The 19,476-nt window shown below is 39.7% G+C and overlaps 1 protein-coding gene across 1 annotated transcript in view; it reads left to right on the forward strand.

Annotated features, from left to right (window-relative positions):
• Auh (AU RNA binding methylglutaconyl-CoA hydratase) overlaps positions 1-12,641 on the forward strand; it is a 177,093-nt gene extending 164,452 nt beyond the window's left edge. Inside the window, exons 8-11 of the mRNA XM_033756824.1 lie at positions 3,709-3,896; positions 7,258-7,308; positions 8,690-8,737; positions 12,067-12,641. Coding sequence (XP_033612715.1) covers positions 3,709-3,896; positions 7,258-7,308; positions 8,690-8,737; positions 12,067-12,144 — 365 coding nt within the window. The 3' untranslated portion in view covers positions 12,145-12,641. The remainder of the gene's footprint in view (positions 1-3,708; positions 3,897-7,257; positions 7,309-8,689; positions 8,738-12,066) is intronic.
• The last annotated feature ends 6,835 nt before the right edge of the window (positions 12,642-19,476 follow it).

The raw sequence follows: 19,476 nt of genomic DNA on the forward strand, positions 1-19,476 counted from the left end.
ATAAAAATAAGCCAACGGTTAACATACTACTGAGTGCACAAGGGTTGAAAACTTTCTCTAAGATCTAGAAGAGCACAGTACACAGCGATACTTAATTTATCATAGTAAGCAGATCATTGAGGAAAGAGAAAGAGAGGACAGGAAGCCAACGTGGAAAAGAGGGAGTCAGATTGTCACTGTATGCACATAGACATGATTTGGAACTAATGAGCTACGTCAGTAATGTTTCAGAATACAAAATCAACATAAAAATATCAGAAGCTTTTTATATATACTAATAGCAAATGACCTGAACTAAAAATTGAGGAAATAATCCCATTTATAATACATGTCTAGAAATAAATTTAACCAAAGAGATGAAAATTTGTGAAAGGATAAAAGAAAATAGAAACCTGATGTTTGTGGATTGGAAGACTCCTCAATATTGTTAAAATGTACTTACTACCCAAAGTAAATCTCCAGATTCAGTACAATTTCTTTCAAACTACCAATGAGATTGTACACAGAAATGAAAGAAAAATTATAAAATTTGCATGAAAGCACAAAAACCCCAAATAGCCAAAGCCAACTTGAGCAGAAAGAACAATGCAAGAAGCATTATAATCCTGACTTAAAGTACATTACAAAGATGCAGTAATCAACATAGTGTTGGCATTAAAACACACACATAGATCAATCAAACCAAGCAGAATAAGGCAGGAAGTAAACCCATACGTTACCGTCAATGATTCTCAACAATGATTCTCAGAACACGCATTGGAGAAAGGCAGTCTTTTCAATACAGCTGGGGAAATTGGATCTTCATATATAGATAGAACAGTCGGCTAAAAATAGGTTGAAGACTTACATATGAGACTTGAAGCTGTGTGATTACTAGGGAAAGGGCTTCAGGACATAAAAATTGTGAACAAAGTTTTTGGACAAGATCCCAAAAGCATGGGAAACAAAAGGAAAAATAGACAAATTAATCCCATCGAACTTAAAAGATGCTGTACCAGGTTTGGGGGTGCACACCTGTAATCCCAGTACTTGGGAAGCTGAGGCAGAAGGATTGCCTTGACTTCAAGGGCTGCCTGGGCTACATAGTTCAAGCATAGCCTGATCTACACAGCAAGACCCTGACTCAAATAAAAATAAAATAAATAAAAAGCTGCTGCTTAGCAAAGGCTACACAGAATAGGAAAATTATTCACAAACTACTTCTGACAAACTGATTGCTATCTAAAATTTATAGGGAACTAAAAAATCTCAATAGCAAATACAAAATAAAACCAAACCACACCTGTGCACACACACACACACACCCCAATTTTGAAATGGGCAGTAGATCTAAGACATTTCTCAAAAGAAGACATGCAAATATATGAAATTATATGAAAGATACATGAAATAAAATGTTCAACATACATGAAATAAAATGTTCAACATCAGTTATCAGGAAAATGCAAATTAAAATCCCAGTGAAATGTCTGAATTTAAGAAGAATGGCTATTCTCAAAAAGACAAATAGTGATTGCTAGTGATGATATAGAGTAAAGGCAACCCTTACACCTACGGGTGGGAAGCCATATGGAGCTTTTATGGGAAATAGTAACGGAAGTTTGGAATTTAAAAATTAAAAGTAGAAGGCCTGGCATGGTGGCTCACGCCTATAATCCCAGCACTCAGGAGGCTGAGGCAGGAGGATCGCTGTGAGTTTGAGAGCAGCCTGGTATACATAGTAAGTTCCAGGGCAGTCTCAACTACATAGTGAGACCCTGTCTCAAAAACCAAAAAATAAAAAATAAAATAGCTACCATATGACCCAGCAGTCCCATTTCCAGTATATATCTAAAGGAAATGAAGTAAGATAGCTATACTATTATGTTTATTACAGCAGTACTCACAGTAACCAAGAAATTGGCACAACCAGGGTGTCCATCAATTCATGAATAAAGAAGTGGTTTATATATGCCATCAGTTAAAAAAATAAATTGTAAAAATTTTTTTAAAAATATTGGTGAGTACAATTTGTGGATAAATTGGAATTCTTGTTCTCTAATGAGATATACAGTGATTTTAACCACCTTGGAAATTTTCTAAAAAAATTAAACATATTATTGTATGATCCAGTGATGTGCTTCTAGTTATAACCCAGAGGAATAGAGAGCAGAGTCCAGAAGAAGTATATGTCCACTCCTCTCTTACATAGCAGCTTATTCATAGTAGTCAGAAGATAAAGCAGCCATGTTGCCATGGCCAGATAAATAAGTAAGCAAGATGTGGTATGTAGGTACTGTGGCACGTTATTCACCCTTGAAAATGAATAAAATCCCAGTATATACTAAAACATGCATGAACCTTGAGGCTACTGTGCTGTGTATAATTTTCCATGCACAGAAGACAAATACTGTGACTTCATTTCTATGATATACTTCGAGTAGATGGCTTATGCTGTTACCCAGGAGATGGCCAAGAATTAGATTCCATGCTCCTTGGCAAGTCATGTTGAGGATTTTGCTTTGGATCCTGTGATGCCGTTATCAGTGGACCAGAAAGTTCTCTTAGCTCCGTGCCACTGACTTTCATGTGACTTCCTCTGGTAGAATGTTGTGTAGTGCATCCACCTCATGGAGCAGAACAGCAAGTTTATACCAGCCTGAATGAAGGGTGTGGTGTTTTATATTATCTTCCATCTATATAACCCTCACTTCAAAGTTTTGCATATTTCTTCCTCCTGGAGAATGGTTAATGGAAAGATAGGATAAATGGGCAGTTTTGTGGACTGTGAAATGTTGAGTTTCACTTGAATAAAAAGTGTGGCATTAACAAGGGTCATATTTGTGTATTTTGACAAGTCTACATTAAACTTTTTACAGAACACAAATGCAAGTCATTTGTTAAAATGTTGCACTCCTTATAAATACTGTATAAATGAAATTCTTCAGTCTCATCACAGTTTTCATCAGCTCCTTGAGTACATACAGATATCTGGGTTACATGGTTTATATCTGTGTTCTCGATACCAAGCAGCATTGTCCCCTGAGTTCTCAGACCTCTCTTTACTGCACTGATCAGCATCATTGTTTACAGTGTATGTAGATTTCGCAGTACTTCCTTCTGGATCTCCTGTTTAGTGCTACAGTGCAAGGCTGAGGAAAAAAAAAAAAAAACTAGAGAGAACAACCAGTGCTGGTGCAACTAGGTCAGTCTAAGCCACTGATTTTTATTGGTAATCAGTTGGGGTAAAGGCTGAACTGCATACTAAAGGGGAACTGTGTGCAAGGATGTGCAGTCATGCAGTTACTATGGATGCTAATGCAGGCATGTAAAGGACAAGACAAAGCATTCAGGAATTAGGAACAGAGTAGACAAAATACAGGGTTGTAATTAGAACCTTGTCCTTCTAGTTAAGAAGGTTTTAATTGTGGAGGCAGAATTTGGGTGCAAGTTATTCTGACCTCAGCACGTAGGCTTCAGCAGGACTCACTTCTCAAACCAAGCCAATTAAGGAATTAACTCTTTACAGCTTGCACTGCTTACAGCCTACTTTGGGCATAATCAGTATTGTGTTTCCCTACAGACATTAGATTCTGTTCTGAAGTCATTTTCCAGTGACTACATTTGACATACAGATTTACACTCCTGGTTTATTCTGACAGAGGAGCTTATGAAGCAATGCAGTGTTATACTAAAGGGTTTCAGATCATTGCCTGCCTTGCCTTGCAGGGGGAACGCAGCGATTACCACGTGCCATCGGAATGTCCCTGGCCAAGGAACTTATTTTCTCAGCACGAGTGCTTGATGGCCAAGAAGCCAAAGCTGTGGGTCTGGTTAGCCACGTGCTAGAGCAGAACCAGGAGGGCGATGCTGCCTACAGAAAGGCCCTGGACCTAGCAAGAGAGTTTCTACCTCAGGTACCGCTAACCGGAGCTCCTTCGTTTCATATCCTACACAATGTCAAAGTATAGTCTCACATACCGGTGGTGTTTTTGGCAGGCCTGCCAAGCAACAAAATGCATGGTAGTTGTAAAACTAGGCATAATATACTGGCTTAACATTATGATCCTTCAGAATTAAAATTAAGATTTGAGGATAATCTGAAGGCCCTACTATAGCTACATCTTGAATATTTTTACAAGAACGATGTTTAGCACATGTGACAGAGAATTGTTCTCAACAGAGTGGTAGGTGGGTTGTTACACTGGACCGTCCCTGAGTCCAAATACGTCAGCATACACTATTTCTGAAGGAGACTGTAGTCTCTTATGCCTACCTTGGCCTTTCCCTGCCATGGCTCTGCGTGAGGTGGCCTGCTCGGGAAGGGGCAGCTGCATATTACATCGCATGTGTATTTATGGTGGTTTCATCAATGTTTTCATTCCTCCTTCATCATACTCTTTGAAAGTCTGGAACACACCACAAGTGCTCAAGCATGGCTGTGCCTGAGTGGCACTAACAATAGTGCATTCATAGCTCTGTTTTAAGAATTCTGAGTCATTCAGGTGTGTTTTTCAAACATTCCTTTGGTCTCAAATCAGAGAGTAAGGATTTTACCTTAAGAGGGGGAGTTTCCTTTTGCAACTAATGATAATCCCTTTAACCCTAACAGAGCTTAAAGTTTTATGGCTCCCTTGGCTAACCATTTCTGAAGTCAAAATATGTTCTTCTCAGTTACTAACCCGAAACAGGATTCATAACCTGTTTGGGGGCCATAAATCCTTTAAGAAATATCATGAAATCTCCAGAAAAGGTGCATATGCCCCACATTTATTCAGTTTTCTACCTGGTTTGAGAAGGTGTTCTTGGCCCTCAGCATGAGCAACTTGCTGTCAGAGCAAGGCCCTGCTTGGCTGTGGCACACTTGTCCTGAGAGTTGTTGGGTGGGGCCACACCAAGGACATGAGTCTAAAACCATGCTGCTGGCTGCTGAGGTTGCTCTGCTTCTTGGTAGCTCCGGAGCTGATGTCTCTACCAGCGCAGTCCCTTCTGCAGTTTTCTTTCCATACAAAAGAACTTCAGCCTTGGACTCTCTCGAGGCTGAGTGCTTATTGAATTGATGGGCGGAAAGCAGATAGAAAGATGTGTACTCCCTTTGAAAAAAGAGGGTATTTCTCAAATATATTAGGATAATATCCACCTACAGAGAGATAAAGTTACAAGTGTCAGGGAAAGTAGTAGTTTAACTACATATTGGTTTAATGACTTCCCTTGGCTTCAAACTTTATGATAGAACATATTTCCATTGAAATCAAGGGGTACGTTTCAGAGAGGATGTGGCACCCTCTACTTCTGATTATCCATGAGTGTTCGGCTCCATGCTCCAGAGCTCCATCCACGTGGGAGGCGCTTTGCTGCCTGACGTCCAGTTTACACTCTCCTCCATGATCTTCTGTGCAGTTTATGCTCTCACTGTCCACATCCCCTGCCTGAGAACATCAGCACTGTCCTCCTTCTGCCTCCTCCTCTCCCATTTCCAGTCTGCCACTGAGCACTTCTTAGCGTTTTGGACAGGCTTCATTACCCTTCATCTGAAGGACACTCCCGGGAGCATTCATGGTTAAAATTAATATTTCTCCATGTCACACAAATGTATCAGAAATATAGAATGACTTCAGAAAATGTGTGAGTTGGGAAAACTGTATACACCCATGTGTTAGTTACTTTTCTCATTGTTGAGACAAAATACCTGACACCCAACGTTAAAAGGGAAAGGTTTATTTAGCTCACAGTTTGTTGAGGTTTCAGACCACAGGTGACTTCAAGGCAGAATAGGAGAGGGGCAGCAGTTCATGGTGTAGGAAGGAAGCAAAAGCCACAAAGGGATCTTAACAGCATCTTTCTGGCAGACTACCAGGATTAGGGCAATACTAAACCAATCAGTGTACTAGTTTAGTAACCATAGTAAACCTTAATCCTGTCATCACACACACACAATTCAGCAGCCTCTGAAAAAGCCACCTATGACCAACTGTATGAGGCCGTGGGGGACCTCAAGACCCAAACTGTAACCAGTTACCAAAGGAAATTTAAATGGAAGAACCTTTTATTTTTATGTTTGTTTCTTTACTGAGTAACTCTTCCAAATAATTAAAAAGCTCATATAAAGTTAGTATTTATATAGAATTTAGATAGGTTAAACGATAAGAAGATCTGTAGACAGGAAAAACTGGCATTTTAATGCACTCATCCATTTCTCCATTTGTAAGAGTCTTCGGTGTACCTGTATTTTAGAACCTATCATACATTTTTATTCAAGAGACCAATTTAAAAAGATGTCATTGATTTCCTCTTTACTACCTGTGAGCAGAATTTCAGAAATTAGAATGATATTGAGGTATTAAATTCCATCTAGAGAAGAGGGCTTTCTCCAGGACACTTTGCTGAGAGTTTAGCTTCTGTAAGGCAGAGTTGTCCTTCTCATACCAGGTACCCTGTTCTCTCTGTGATGTGGAAGCCCTGCCCTTAGGACATCTGTGTAATCCACCAGCATCATGGTTAGTTATTGCTGCCAAAGGAGGAGAGATGCAGAGTCAGGTCTGACATGGATAGTCCTGGACCTCACCTTAGTCAGTGGTGCCAGCCCCATCTGATGATAACCACTACTTCATGGTACTGAGCCACAGACTTCCTGTTCTTCTCTCCCTTAGAGGAAGATTCACTACAGAATGTTACACCTTCGCCTGCACAGGCACTGTCTGATGCTTCTTGGATCTAGAGTGGTGATAGTGAACCATTTAAAGATCAAGTGCCAAACTGCAACTCAAAAGCCACTTATTTATCACAAAATGCTAGCACTGCAGTTAAACCGGAATACTGAGGTTTTAGTTTAGAAACAACTCATGAATTAACATCTTGTCTTAAAAGAAAAACAGTAGCCGGGCATGGTGACACACACCTCTAATCCCAGCACTCGGGAGGCTGAGGCAGGAGGATCGCTATAAGTTTGAGACCAGCCTACATAATGAGTTCCAGGTCAGTCTCAACTATATAGTGAGACCCTGTCTCAAAAAACAGTAACATGTATGCTATAGGTTCTCCACCAGTAATCTAGAGTTTACTGTATAACAGAACCCTGTAACATCTAAAGTTCACTGATGCAATTCATTTGTCACAGATGCTGTTTGAGACCTTGCAAAACTAGAAAAGCAATTTTTCATATAGCATCTTACACTGCTGACTGCCATGGATCCAGTCATGCGAAGTTTTGAATTATTCTGAGATGTACAACATAACTTACATAAACAATAAAATTTGTTTCTTTAATTTGAATTTCAGGGACCTGTTGCAGTGCGAGTGGCAAAATTAGCAATTAATCAAGGGATGGAGGTAAGTTCCGTAATGCTCAAGTTTGTGTGTGTGTGTGTGTGTGTGTGTGTGTTTTGAGACAGGGTCTCACTAGTTAGTTGAGACTGACCTGGAACTCACTTTGTAGCCGAGGCTGGTCTCGAACTCACAGTGATCCTCCTGCCTCAGCCTCCCAAGTGCTGGGATTACAGGCATGCGACACCACGCCCAGCCGTAATGCTCCAGTTTGTTGTTAGAATGTAGTGGAAATTTAATCTAAGCACACCATGTTTAGACTTCTGTCTTATTTTTAAGCCCTAAAATATAGGTGTTTGAATCCAACTATGACTGAAGCCTCTGAGATTCTTTTCATGTGCATCATTAATTTTGTTTTGCTTATTGGTTATTGCTGATTCAGTATCATAGTCACAGAATTCAGAAGTGCATCATTGCCCTGCAGCTTATGACATGTTTCTTATCTTTGCCATTAAGATGGATTCATTGGCTAATCGTTCCTAGAAAACATCATACATATATACATACATACATACATACATACATAAATACATCGCTTTGCATATGTTCTCACTGTCACGGTCACACTATAAAAGCAGTCCAAGGAAAACTTGCCAGCTCCACTCCGTGTCCAGCTATCTTCACCTTTAACTTCTCAGTGTGCTCTTGCGAAGAGAAGCACAAAGTAGGTGAATCTGTAGGGCATTTTGTGTCCCCGAGAGAGTGGGGCCCTGGGTCAGGGGCAGAACGCACTCATGTATCTTGGATCTCTAGTGGTTCTGCAATGAAAACTGTTACATTTTGTTTAAATTAGAGAACTTTGAAGAAAGTTGCTTTCTTTTTTATTATATGTGCTGCTGAGGCAAGCACAGAAGTTGCTTTCCTGTTGAAGTCATACAAGCTTCTATATCTTCCTTGACTTTATGCCAGTAAAGTGAGATTGAATTTGTTAGTTATAATATAGCATTATAAACTTGCAAATATTTTATTGGATTATTTCAGTCCTTTTATAGTAGTAACAGTATTAATAACAACACTGTGTATAGCCTTTACTTTGTGCTGGCTTTATGTATATCTATCTATTAGAGGCTTTATAAAGGTTTCACCCAGATTAACTCCTTTAATCCACACAATGTCATTCCCCCATTCAGTGAGTAATACAATTAGTTCATTGTTCAGACACTCCTTTCCGAAGCACAGAGAGGTTAAATAGCTTGCCCAAGTGGTAGGATCAGAATGTGAACCCAGGAAGGCTGGTTCATGGTCTCAAAGCTGTTCATACTTCTGATCAGGTGTACTGCATTGAAGGAATCTATTTTTGGAATAGGACTGTTAGACTTGAATTTATATTAAATATACCGTCATTTAAAAAGTTATTTCTGCTGGAATGAATTCTTTTTATTTTCAGGTTGACTTGGTAACAGGATTAGCCATAGAAGAAGCTTGTTATGCTCAGGTATGTATGTATACAGTCACAAGATCAGCAAGGATGTACCCTTCCAAATCCTGTGTACCTTCTGTGTAATTCAAAGGAAGTATGTATCACTGAGGAAGATTACCATCATCCCCATCCCCAAATCACACAAATAAGTTAACATTAGTTTTTTCTGCCAAGTTCACTATTGTTAGCTTGTGTAACTGATACTGTTCTGTAGACTGATGACTCTTAGTCCATAATTTAGAAAACTCAAAATAACTAAGTTAGTCCCATTTATGCCATCGCTGAATGTGTAGGCTTATGCTGTCATTTAGAGGTGTGGGCTTGGCTCTTCCCTCCTGAATAGAGAGGTGGGACAGGGGGTGGATGTGTGCCTTTCATGCATCAGTGGTACTTGAGACTCATTGGCTTTTCTAAAGTTCTGATGCTTTTCTTCTGACCACTGAAAGTTCACTAGTAAAGTGAAGTGATACTTTTCTTTTTTACATACAGCTGAGTTCTTTTCTTCCAAAAAGAAAATGCTTCTCACTTCCTCAAAAGATCTAAAATAGCTACTTTTGTTCTACTTTTCCCGAGAATGGAAATTACATCAGACCCTATTTAAATGTCACCCTTAATTATAGAAGCAATATCTAGAATATCTGTATCTATTTTGTTTATATAAGTAACCTGTTGTTGATGAGTAAATGCCATGATTTAATTAAATTAGGAATGTCCTCAGGCTCAAAAAGCAAAAGTACACATACACACATACTTAAAACACATTTGAGCAAACATTTAAGGAAGAAAACCCATTTCTCCATAATCTCTTCCAGAAAGTAGATGCAGAATAAGGTAAACTCCTAACTTACTCTATGAGGCCAGCATTATCCCAATACCTAAACCAGAGGAAGACATTATTAGAAAAGAAAATTAAAGAAAATGTCTCTCCTGAATGTGGGGCAAAAAAACTTTTTTTTTGGGGGGGGCGCTACCAGGGATTGAACTCAGGTCCTTGTGCTTATGAGGCAGGTGGTGGAACCACTGGACTAAATCCCCAGCCCTTTTTTTTCCCCAGAAAAACTCAATGAAAAATAATAAATTGAGTCTAATAAAGTATAAAAAGATTTAAATTCCCAACCAATTTGCATTTGAAAATCATCCCATGGAATCTATCACAAACATGCTAAAGAAAATATTACATGATCTTATGAGTAAATGCAAAAAAAAAGCATTTGATACAATTCCCATTTATGATAAAAGCTCTTCACAAACTATGAATGTATTAGAATTTCTTCAAGGTGATATGAACATCTATAATAAAACCTGGTGACATCATACTTAGTTGATCAGGTAAAACTAGACAAGCCAGGAACAAGGCCAGGATGTACTCTCTTGATGTGCCCTTTTGACATCAGATGGGAGTCCTTAGCCAATGCAGTAAGACAAAAAATAAAAATTACAAAATAAAAAATGTACATATTGAGAAGTAAGATTGTCAAACTGGGAAATCCCAAAGACAGTAAAAAACCTCTTTAGCAATTGCAGCAAGATTATGTGAAGGAAAGTGAATATGTAAAAGTCCTTTGCTTTCCTAAATATCAGCAATAAAAAATTGGAATTGGAAATTTAAAAATACACCACCATTTATATTAGCACTCAAAAAATGAAAAACTTAGGTGGAAATCTAACAAGACAAGATCTCTATGAAAAAATTATGGAGCTCTGGTGAAAGAAAGTACAGAGACTCAGGAGAGCCAGAACAGTACTGCCAGAAACAAAATTTGGGGGCTGACATTACCTGACCCTAAGGATTGCCACAGAGCTACAGAAATCTAGACATTGAGGTACTGGTGAATGAATAAATAGATCAAGGAACAGAACCAGAAGCACATTTGCAGACTCACACAAATATAGACAAGTTATATTTTGACAAAAGAGCCAAGGCACCTTAGTGGAGAAAGGACAGTCTTAAAGACAAATCATGATGGAACATGTGGACAGTGACGTACATGAAAGTGGTCTAGACACCTTATACTTTTCTCAAACTGTAACTCAAGATGAATCAGAAACTAAATATATGGTGAATAGCTGTAAATTTCACAGAAGATAATGTAGAGAAAAAGCTCAGTGAGTTTGGAGTTGACTTTTTAGGTACAATGTCAGAAGTACAAACCATAAAATAAAAAATTAATGGCTCTATTAAAGTTAACAATTTCTGCTTGTAAAAAAATACAGCTGAAGGAGTGAAGAGACATGGACTGAGAGAAAAATCTTTTCAGGACACATCTGAAAAGGTCTCATGTCCAAATATACAAAGAACTTTCAGACTCAGCAATGGGAAAGTAACCCAATTAAAAATGGATCAAAGATTTAAATAGGTACCAAAGTAGATAAATAGATGGCAAGTAATCATATAAATTATGTCAAACATAATTGTTAAAGAAATTGCAAATTAACTATTTTGAGATGCCATTTACAACCATTAAAATGACATAAATCCAAAACTGAATGCACCAAGTACTTATGAGGATATGGAGTTTATAGAAACTGATTCACTGCTATCAGGAATATAAAATGATTTGGACTACTTTTCTAAGACACTTTCACAGTTTCTTGTAAAACTCATTACACTGTCACCATATGATCCAACAGTCATGCTCTTTGCTATTTATCCAAATAAGTTGAAAACATATATCCACACAAAACCCTGCTAATCATCTTTATTTACAATGGCCAAAATCTGGAAGCCATCATGATGTCCTTAAGCAAGTGAATGGATTGACTGTGGTACACCTATTCAGTGGAATATTATAAAGCAATATAAAAGTTACTATTATGTGTCATGATATGAAGCAACCTTTAATATGTATTGCTAAGTTGAATTCAATTTAAGAAGACCAGGAACTCTTGATTCTAAATTAGTGATCTGAAAAAGGCAAAAAAAACTATAGAGAGAGTTTTGAGAAACAGGTCAGGGATAAACAGGATGTGCAATTTAGTGAGATGGTTCTGTATAATACTGTAATGGAGAGTACATGCCATGTATTTGTTAAAACCTGTAGAAAGTGCAACACAACAGTGAACTGTAATAGAAACTGGATTTTAGTTAATAATAGTGTATCATTATTGGCTCATCCTTTGTAACAAGTATGCCACACAGACACAGGATGTTATTTTAAAGTATATTTGAAATGAAAGAAACATTTGGAATAAGGGTAATGAATTTAGTCAAATAATGAGAATTATTCAGATAACAGATTTCAAGATTTTAGAATGAGCATCTTATTACTTTTCATAGGTAATGCTTGACAGCTTTTTATCATTGTGTTTTTAATTTTTGGTGTACAATGTTTTGTTTTTCTTAGACCATTCCAACAAAAGACAGACTTGAAGGTCTTCTTGCTTTTAAAGAGAAGAGGCCCCCTCGCTATAAAGGAGAATAGAAGCTGCAGAAATTCTTACAGTACCACTGTAATAAGTGTACTTCTGGAAGTGTCTTTCAGATCTGCTCTTTGCCTCAGCTTATGGGATCTCTGTGACCAAAGTGAAGAGTGAGCTACTCACCATGTCTGTGAAGGAAGCTTCTGGAGCCAACCCATCTTCACGCTGATGTGTATCATGTCTTTTCATCCAGATGTATAAAGCTAGTAGCTCTACCATCAAAAACAGGTTAAAATTAGGTATATGTTTGTAAATATTTCCTGCATATGAGGCTTTCCATTCTTAATTTTTTAATGTGAATAATTTATATATTGCACACTCTAGGGAATAATACAGGTTGTATATCTACTGTGCTGTGTTAAAAAAAATAAAATTATTTCTGAATACCAAAAATGTGAAGTTATACCAAATAAAGTTTCAGACTTATTACATAGGAACACACACATACACATACATCATCAAACTGAAAAAAAATGAATTGATAAGATACTCTGGGTAAAAACTACCTAATACAAATAAAATTAGTGAAAAAGAAATCTTGGGAACTTTTCTCTTATCGTTTTTTTTTTTTTAACAATAAATCATTACATGTTGGACTTTGGAAGAAATTTTCCCATGGTGATTACATGAGGCAACCTCCTCACATTGTCCTAGAACACAGTATTTATGGTGTAGTGTTAATCCAGTCAGAGATAAGAGCCAAAGAGCTTGTGAAGCCCACAGCAGTCCATACGGTCATACTGCTAAGGCCTCCTTCCAGTGTGTGCCTGGCCCTCTAGCGTTAAGAGTCCTGGCCAGCTGACAGGAGAAAAGTGGTGCCTACAGTATTGAACCCCTGAGATGGCTTGGGGTAATGGACTGTTCTCTACTTTTTGGCCTTAGTTGGTGCATGTGGCAGCCCATTCTCTTCCAATAGACACAAGATGCCTTCCTGTAGCAGGGCAAATTAGGAGTGCCCCAGAGGCCTGAGTGTCCATAGCCACAGGATGGGAAGACACACAGATAAAGAGGTATGTGAAAAATGGGAACTGTGGAATTTACTTGTCATTTTTTTTTCACTTTTCTTTGCATATGCTTTATGAATGCAGACTGCCTTCTGTGGCGGTACCCATTTCTGACCCTGGCCATGCTAGGAGCAAGACTTGCCCTTGGTGTATCTGTTGGCCTAGACAGACCCCTCTGCAATCCAGATGCTTCCCACATACGCCTTCCTCCACTGTCTTCATACCCCCGCACCGTCTTCAGTTCTGTTTTAAAAGCATAGACTTAATTCTTAAAAGCCTAAAGTTTTTAGCATTTCATTTGGGAAGTTGAACTCCTGTAATTCTAAAGTTTTGTAAGAGACAAAGGTGGACAGGCCAGTTTCTGTTTCTCCTGACAGAGATGAGTGGCCATCTTTACCAAGGTGTGCACACCACGATGAGGGCTATTTTCTTACCACCTTAGCTGCTGAGACTGCAGATTTATGATGAAAGCTCAGCTGATCACCGTAACATAAAAGGAGCTTATTAAAATTTACTTTGAGCTCTCCAGCAATTATATCTGATAGTGTGCACTCTTGTTTACTGATAAAGTTGCTAAGCTGTTCATTTCATATATGACAATTTCCAAAAATGTAGTAGTGCCTGACTTGATAGGCCTGTGAAAGTTCCAGGGCTATTTTGTCCCATTCATGGCATGGTAAAATGCCACTTCCATTTTAACAGTAGGAGATAATTGGAATTGTGGGAAAAGGGTTATGAGAGTGTGCTGAGTGACTGTCTTTCCTAACTTGGACTCACAGGCCAGTCTGTTGTTGCTGACTGACCACTGTTTAGCTTCCTAACAAGTTCTCGTTAAGCCATGGAACTGTGTATGAAAATAAAAGTCCTATGGTGATGTTAGATATTACAGGCTTCATATAGCAAGAGGAAAGTGAGTTTTTGTAGAAAGTGTAGTTTTTGTAGTCTTGCTGGTGAGTTCTGCTATGCACCCCAAGCCTGGGAGATGGGGTGGGGGCGTGGCATGCTTCTCAGTTGCTCCAGTGAAGTATGGGTCCTTCCTCTGAATCCTGTCAGTCCTGGAGCTAGAGATAAGTTGATGCGTTGGGTGTGCTGGATGTAAACATATGTTCCGATTAGGTTAAAGAAGGTTCAGAAGGGGAGGTGGATAGATCAAGCACAATCGTAATTCGGGAGGTGAAATCAAAGTGGAGAGGAAAAGTATTTAGATTATGAGATCTAGTGGCTGTAGTTCAGTACTGGCCAATTTATAACTTACCTACAAATGAAAAAGCTCTCCGGATGACATGTTCTCAGGTGAAAGAATTCTATTAGCAAAAGAGTCTGCTTTTCTGTGGTTCATTTCTGTGATTTAAAGCATCATTTTAAGTTTTCTGTAATAATGGATCTGGGTGTCCCATCAGTCAAGGCTACCTTCTCTCTCTCTCAGCTATCACAGTCGGCCTGTCCAAAGTATTGCTTTGCCAGCAGTGCTTAGGAAGGTGCTTTGTACTTGAGCCTAGATAGTGGACTATCCATTCTTGGATACAGTACTTAGAGAAAAGATAGGTTTTCATAGAGGCTGGTTGCTGGCTGACTGTTGGCCCTTTTCCACCTGTGGTGATGTGCCCTACATTTGCTCCTATGGGATCCAGAGATCCTGGCTGTAGACTTTTTTTTTTTTATTTTTAATAATCTGACCTTTATTTGTCTACCATCCTAGTTAAATATTAACTGGTATTTATGTCTGTTCATTGGGCTTTATCAATAGCAATAGAGATTATTTTTCTCATGGGCTACTAAAGAGTTGTGTCATAAAAGAAAAAAAGCATTTTGATTATTAAGAACCATTTCTTTAAGTGAATCTGTACATGTGATTTGAGTAATTTGGTGGGTGTGTCTCAGGTGTAAAAATCACTCTTTGAAATATCTTTCTTTGAATTTTCATAGTCTTCTTTGGGAACTTCCAAAAACTGAGCTATCCCTTAATAGCATAATACCTATTCTCAGACATTTTAGGCAGAGTTTGCTTTTCAAAATAATTCTCAGAGCAGCATGAGAAAACCAGGGTCCTAGTGGGGGAAATTAAGGAAGTAAAGGATTACACACCATGGCCATGAACAGCCTGGGCACTTGTCCTCAGTATTCAGTGCATCAGGCACTTCCTGGGTCCTCCAGGGAGGCTGGCCCTTTCTCGGTAGGTAGCTTTGCACAGCGAAGGTTTCCTTTTAAGGTCCTAACAGAGGAGTGTTCAGCTGGCAGTGTGGCTCAGTGGTAGAGCTTGTCTTTTGCATGCATGAAGTCCTAGGTACTGCAAGTCTTGGTACTGCAAAACATAAGAAAACACAGTATTATGTATTTTTAAGAGGTGGCTTGACACGATCACTGAACATAACCTGAATGAGCTGAGCGAATAGAGACTGGTTATTGTGACAGTAATGATCTTGTGAAGCCCTTTTTTCCTAGCAGGTGCTTTGCAGGGATTTTTACTTACTGTCCACAACCTCCCTGAAAAGATACATGCTGTGTTTCTTCCCATGAGGACTAGAGCCTAGAGAGCTTGCTTGCTTGAGCCCCTTAGCAGGGATGGGGTGGAGTAGGGATTGAACCCACAGCTATTGACTTTCATCACTAAACCTTGAAAACACCCAAACAGTGACATCACCAGAGGCTGTGATAGGTGTGTTTCTGTCAGCCAGTGTCCTTTGACCTGGTTTGTCAGTGATTATCTTGTGACTTGGAGAGATAAGGAAAATTTGCTTATCACATGGTCTGGTGACATAGAAGCAGATAGGGTGGCAATCAGAAAGCACCCCTCAGCACTTCCTCAGTATGAGGTACTGTACATGTATTCACTCATGCTCACCAAGACCTTAAGAGATATCTTTATTGATTACTAATTTAAGAAATGGAGGCAGAAAGCGGGATTCGCATTGGGCATTCTGTGTCCAGGGCCCCATCTGTATTCAGTGATGACACCATGGAGTTTAAGGAACGGTCTTGATGAGCATGAGGGGTGTATCAGCAAGATGCTGTAGTGATCGTTTGATGCCTTACATCTCACTGTGCCCCAACATGCACCATTAGAGTGCATATACCATGATTTGATAGCAATACTTATCAAGAGGGAGCCAGGGTGAGCTCAGTGTGGGTCAAGACTCACATGCCTTTAGGGAACAGTCACAAGCATGTCTCCAGGTCATGAGGCACGAAGTAGCCAAGAAAACATAGAAAGAAAAGGCCTAATGTAGACCAAATTTCTGAGTTAAAGCCACCTTCTGAGTTAAACATTAACCAGAATAGCCTGGTCTAAATACAATGGGAAAAAGTAGCTAGGTAACCCAGCTCATACACCACAAGTGTAGGCATGCATCCAGTGGTCTTCACACCTCTTAGCTGGCATCAGCCCTAATCACCATGTCATTGACAATGCAGTTTTGATACTTTCACTCAGTGGTCCACCACCATCCACTGGAGGGGCAGAGCCAAGCCTATCTTTGGCAGTAGCAAAATCTCATTCCAACTGCTGTCAGGTAGTTCCTTTAGAAATAGCTTGCCAATTTAAAGCATTCCAGGACCAGGGATTTGGCTTAGTGTCCACCACCTGCCTCACAAGTGTAAGGGCCTGAGTTCGATTCCTGGTGCCAAATATATATATTCCAGGTCCTTCTTGCCTTAAACAGAGAATTGGATGAAACAAGCCTAAAATAGTGCCAAAAATATTTTTGAAAAGTGAGGTGAAGGGATAAAGGAAGAGCTAGCTCTATAGAGTGAACTTGGGCTGAACAAAAGAGGAAAGGATAAAAGCAAAAATAAAAGTGCACTGCCCTGGAGATGCAGAGTAGGCTACTGTGGGCTTCTTGTAGGTCTGTGTCCTTAGACATCCATGTCTCATGGGAGTCCACAAGAAGTTCCACATCCAGGGTCCCGGGAATTCTGGGTGCTGTCTTGGGATCTTGTAATTGACAGGTTCCACTTGTTTTCCCAGCCAGCTTTTCTTACCTCCTGTATCACAACCCTTTAATCCCACCCCAAACTCTAATTCTTAAAACCCTCGATACCAAGCCTCTCTGGGACCATGAGGTCTTCTCACTAGCCCAGTCTCACTCTATGAAGTGTACTTGCATTTGCAAAAAAAAAAAAAAAGAAATCTTTGTCCTTGTTGCTCCTTTTAGGTATCCTGCTCAATTCTTTGTTCAGGACATCAAGAAGCTGGACAAGACCTCTGATCCAGTAACAGTTGGACTTGCCTCAAGTCATGTGTTTAATACCTAACATCACAGAATTCAGTGGTCACAGATTCATGGTTTTCTAGAGGGCGAGTTTCTAAGTCCATGGGCAAAGCATCTTCAGTTGTAATTCAATAGTCCATCGTCATTGCAGACACCCAATCAGATCAGATATAGCCTATTTCAAAGTGCCTTATAATTTGTGAGGTCTCATACAGCGGTGCTGATGCCATTTTATTTTATATTTTAGAAGAGACCCACTGGGTTGAGGTAGATTTCATGTTCATGGCCAGTTGGAAGTATGTCCAAGAACCTGGGTTGTTCACTCTGGAAAAGAGAAGTCTTAGGAAACGTGGCTACTGTCAGTGGAACTGCGGCTTGAATCTGGAATTTCAGAAGCTGAGATGGGGCAGGAGGAAGCTGCAAAAATACTCCTTTCCTGCTACTCTGCCACAAGTCCAGAGCCACAACAGATGAGGATGAAAATCAGTCTTGGAAAAAACAACAAAAAGTCTTGAGACTCCTCCTTTCCTCTAGGATGCTAGTGCAGAAAGCAGCTGTTTTGGGACAGGGCTGCTGCAGTAGGAATTCAGAGGAGGTGGAGCTAGTGAACAAGTTTGTGAAATAGTGCAGCTGTGACGTGGTGAATCTGAATGACGGCCTTCCTCGAAGGTGCCGGTGCATAGTGGTCTGGGCCCAGAGGGAGAGAAAACAGGCATCTGCCTGAGAGCTGGCTAGCTACCATGGCCCTTGGGATAGCCCACAGCTTCAGGATTATCTGTTTCTTTCATATATTTTTTAAATTGTGCCCGAATGCCATATTTATAGTACAGATAGGGATGATGGATTTCCTTGGAAAAAACCCATTTGCTCATCTTCCTACTGGGTTTCCCATGTATGTCCTACTGCCTCCCCTATTAGGAGTGGCAGAGGCCAGGCCCAAAATCAGACTGGTCAGGTGAGAGAGGGGTCAATTAACTGCCTAGGTCTTGGTTCCTTCATCACATGGTGCTGCCACCATACCTCAGTAGCTTGGCCCCTAACACGTTTAGAAGGCTGATGTGTCCTGTGTTCTCTATATGCAGTTTCACGAACCACCTCACAGAGTGTACCAGAACCTTCCAAGAGAAGCAGTGAAATCATTGTGTCATCAAGTCATAGCTTGGGACTGCATAATTTTAGTGATGATGTTCACAAGGAAAGGTTTCAGAGAACTTGAAAATTGATACCCGCACTCCTGACCTTTTCAGAAACAGTCTTAGTCACTTTCGCTTTCAGCCTCTGCACCAGGCTGAATGAAGCTTTTGTACTGTTCACAGAAAGTTAAGTATTTGGCAAGTGAGATAAGTTCCAACTCCTAAGAGCCTCTCTTGCATTGACTCATATTTCTTTTGTGTTGCTGATTAAAACTTTTCTGAAATACACTTTTTATGAAGCCTACAACTTGCTTAAGAATGCCCATAATTTGAATACTTTAAAAATGTAAGTACAAGATAGGTGTGACATGCTTCAAGAAACAGGAAATAGCAGCATTTGACTTGGCAGAAAGTAATTCTAATTAGTTTCTTAATACCAGTCGGTGGCTCCAGTAGTTCAACACCAATACAAACACATGGAGACCATGGGAAAGTTATTTTCTTTTCCTCTGGTCTGTGGGACTGTATGGTGTGAGATGTGATGGATGGTCCACTCTCCTGAAATGACCCACACGGTGCTTATCCTGGTCTGGTTCTCCTGAGATCAGTTAGGTGTGTGATCTTTCAGGGAACCCGCCATTACCCCAGGCTCAGGAAGGATTGGGAAACAAAACCCTAAGCCCATGCAGTTAGCGTGACTTGCAGTTTACATTTATGCCCACATAAGCTTCATGTGTGTTAAGACACATTTGCATGTGTAGATATGAAGGTGTACATTGAATTTCCTACAAAAAAAAAGACTACATTTTAAATTATGACCAGTGTCTTCCAGGAATAAGTTAATCTTTTAAAGTAGGGTTAAGGCTCCACTGTGATAAAAACAGCATGGTACTGGCAAAGAAATAGGCTTGAGGATCAGTGGAACAGACTGGAAGACACAAAAACAACTCCAGATGTGCTCAGGTACCTCATCTTTGACAAGGGAGCTG

Source organism: Fukomys damarensis, unplaced genomic scaffold, assembly GCF_012274545.1.
Source record: "Fukomys damarensis isolate Sample0158 unplaced genomic scaffold, DMR_v1.0_HiC HiC_scaffold_27, whole genome shotgun sequence".
Taxonomy (NCBI): domain Eukaryota; kingdom Metazoa; phylum Chordata; class Mammalia; order Rodentia; family Bathyergidae; genus Fukomys; species Fukomys damarensis.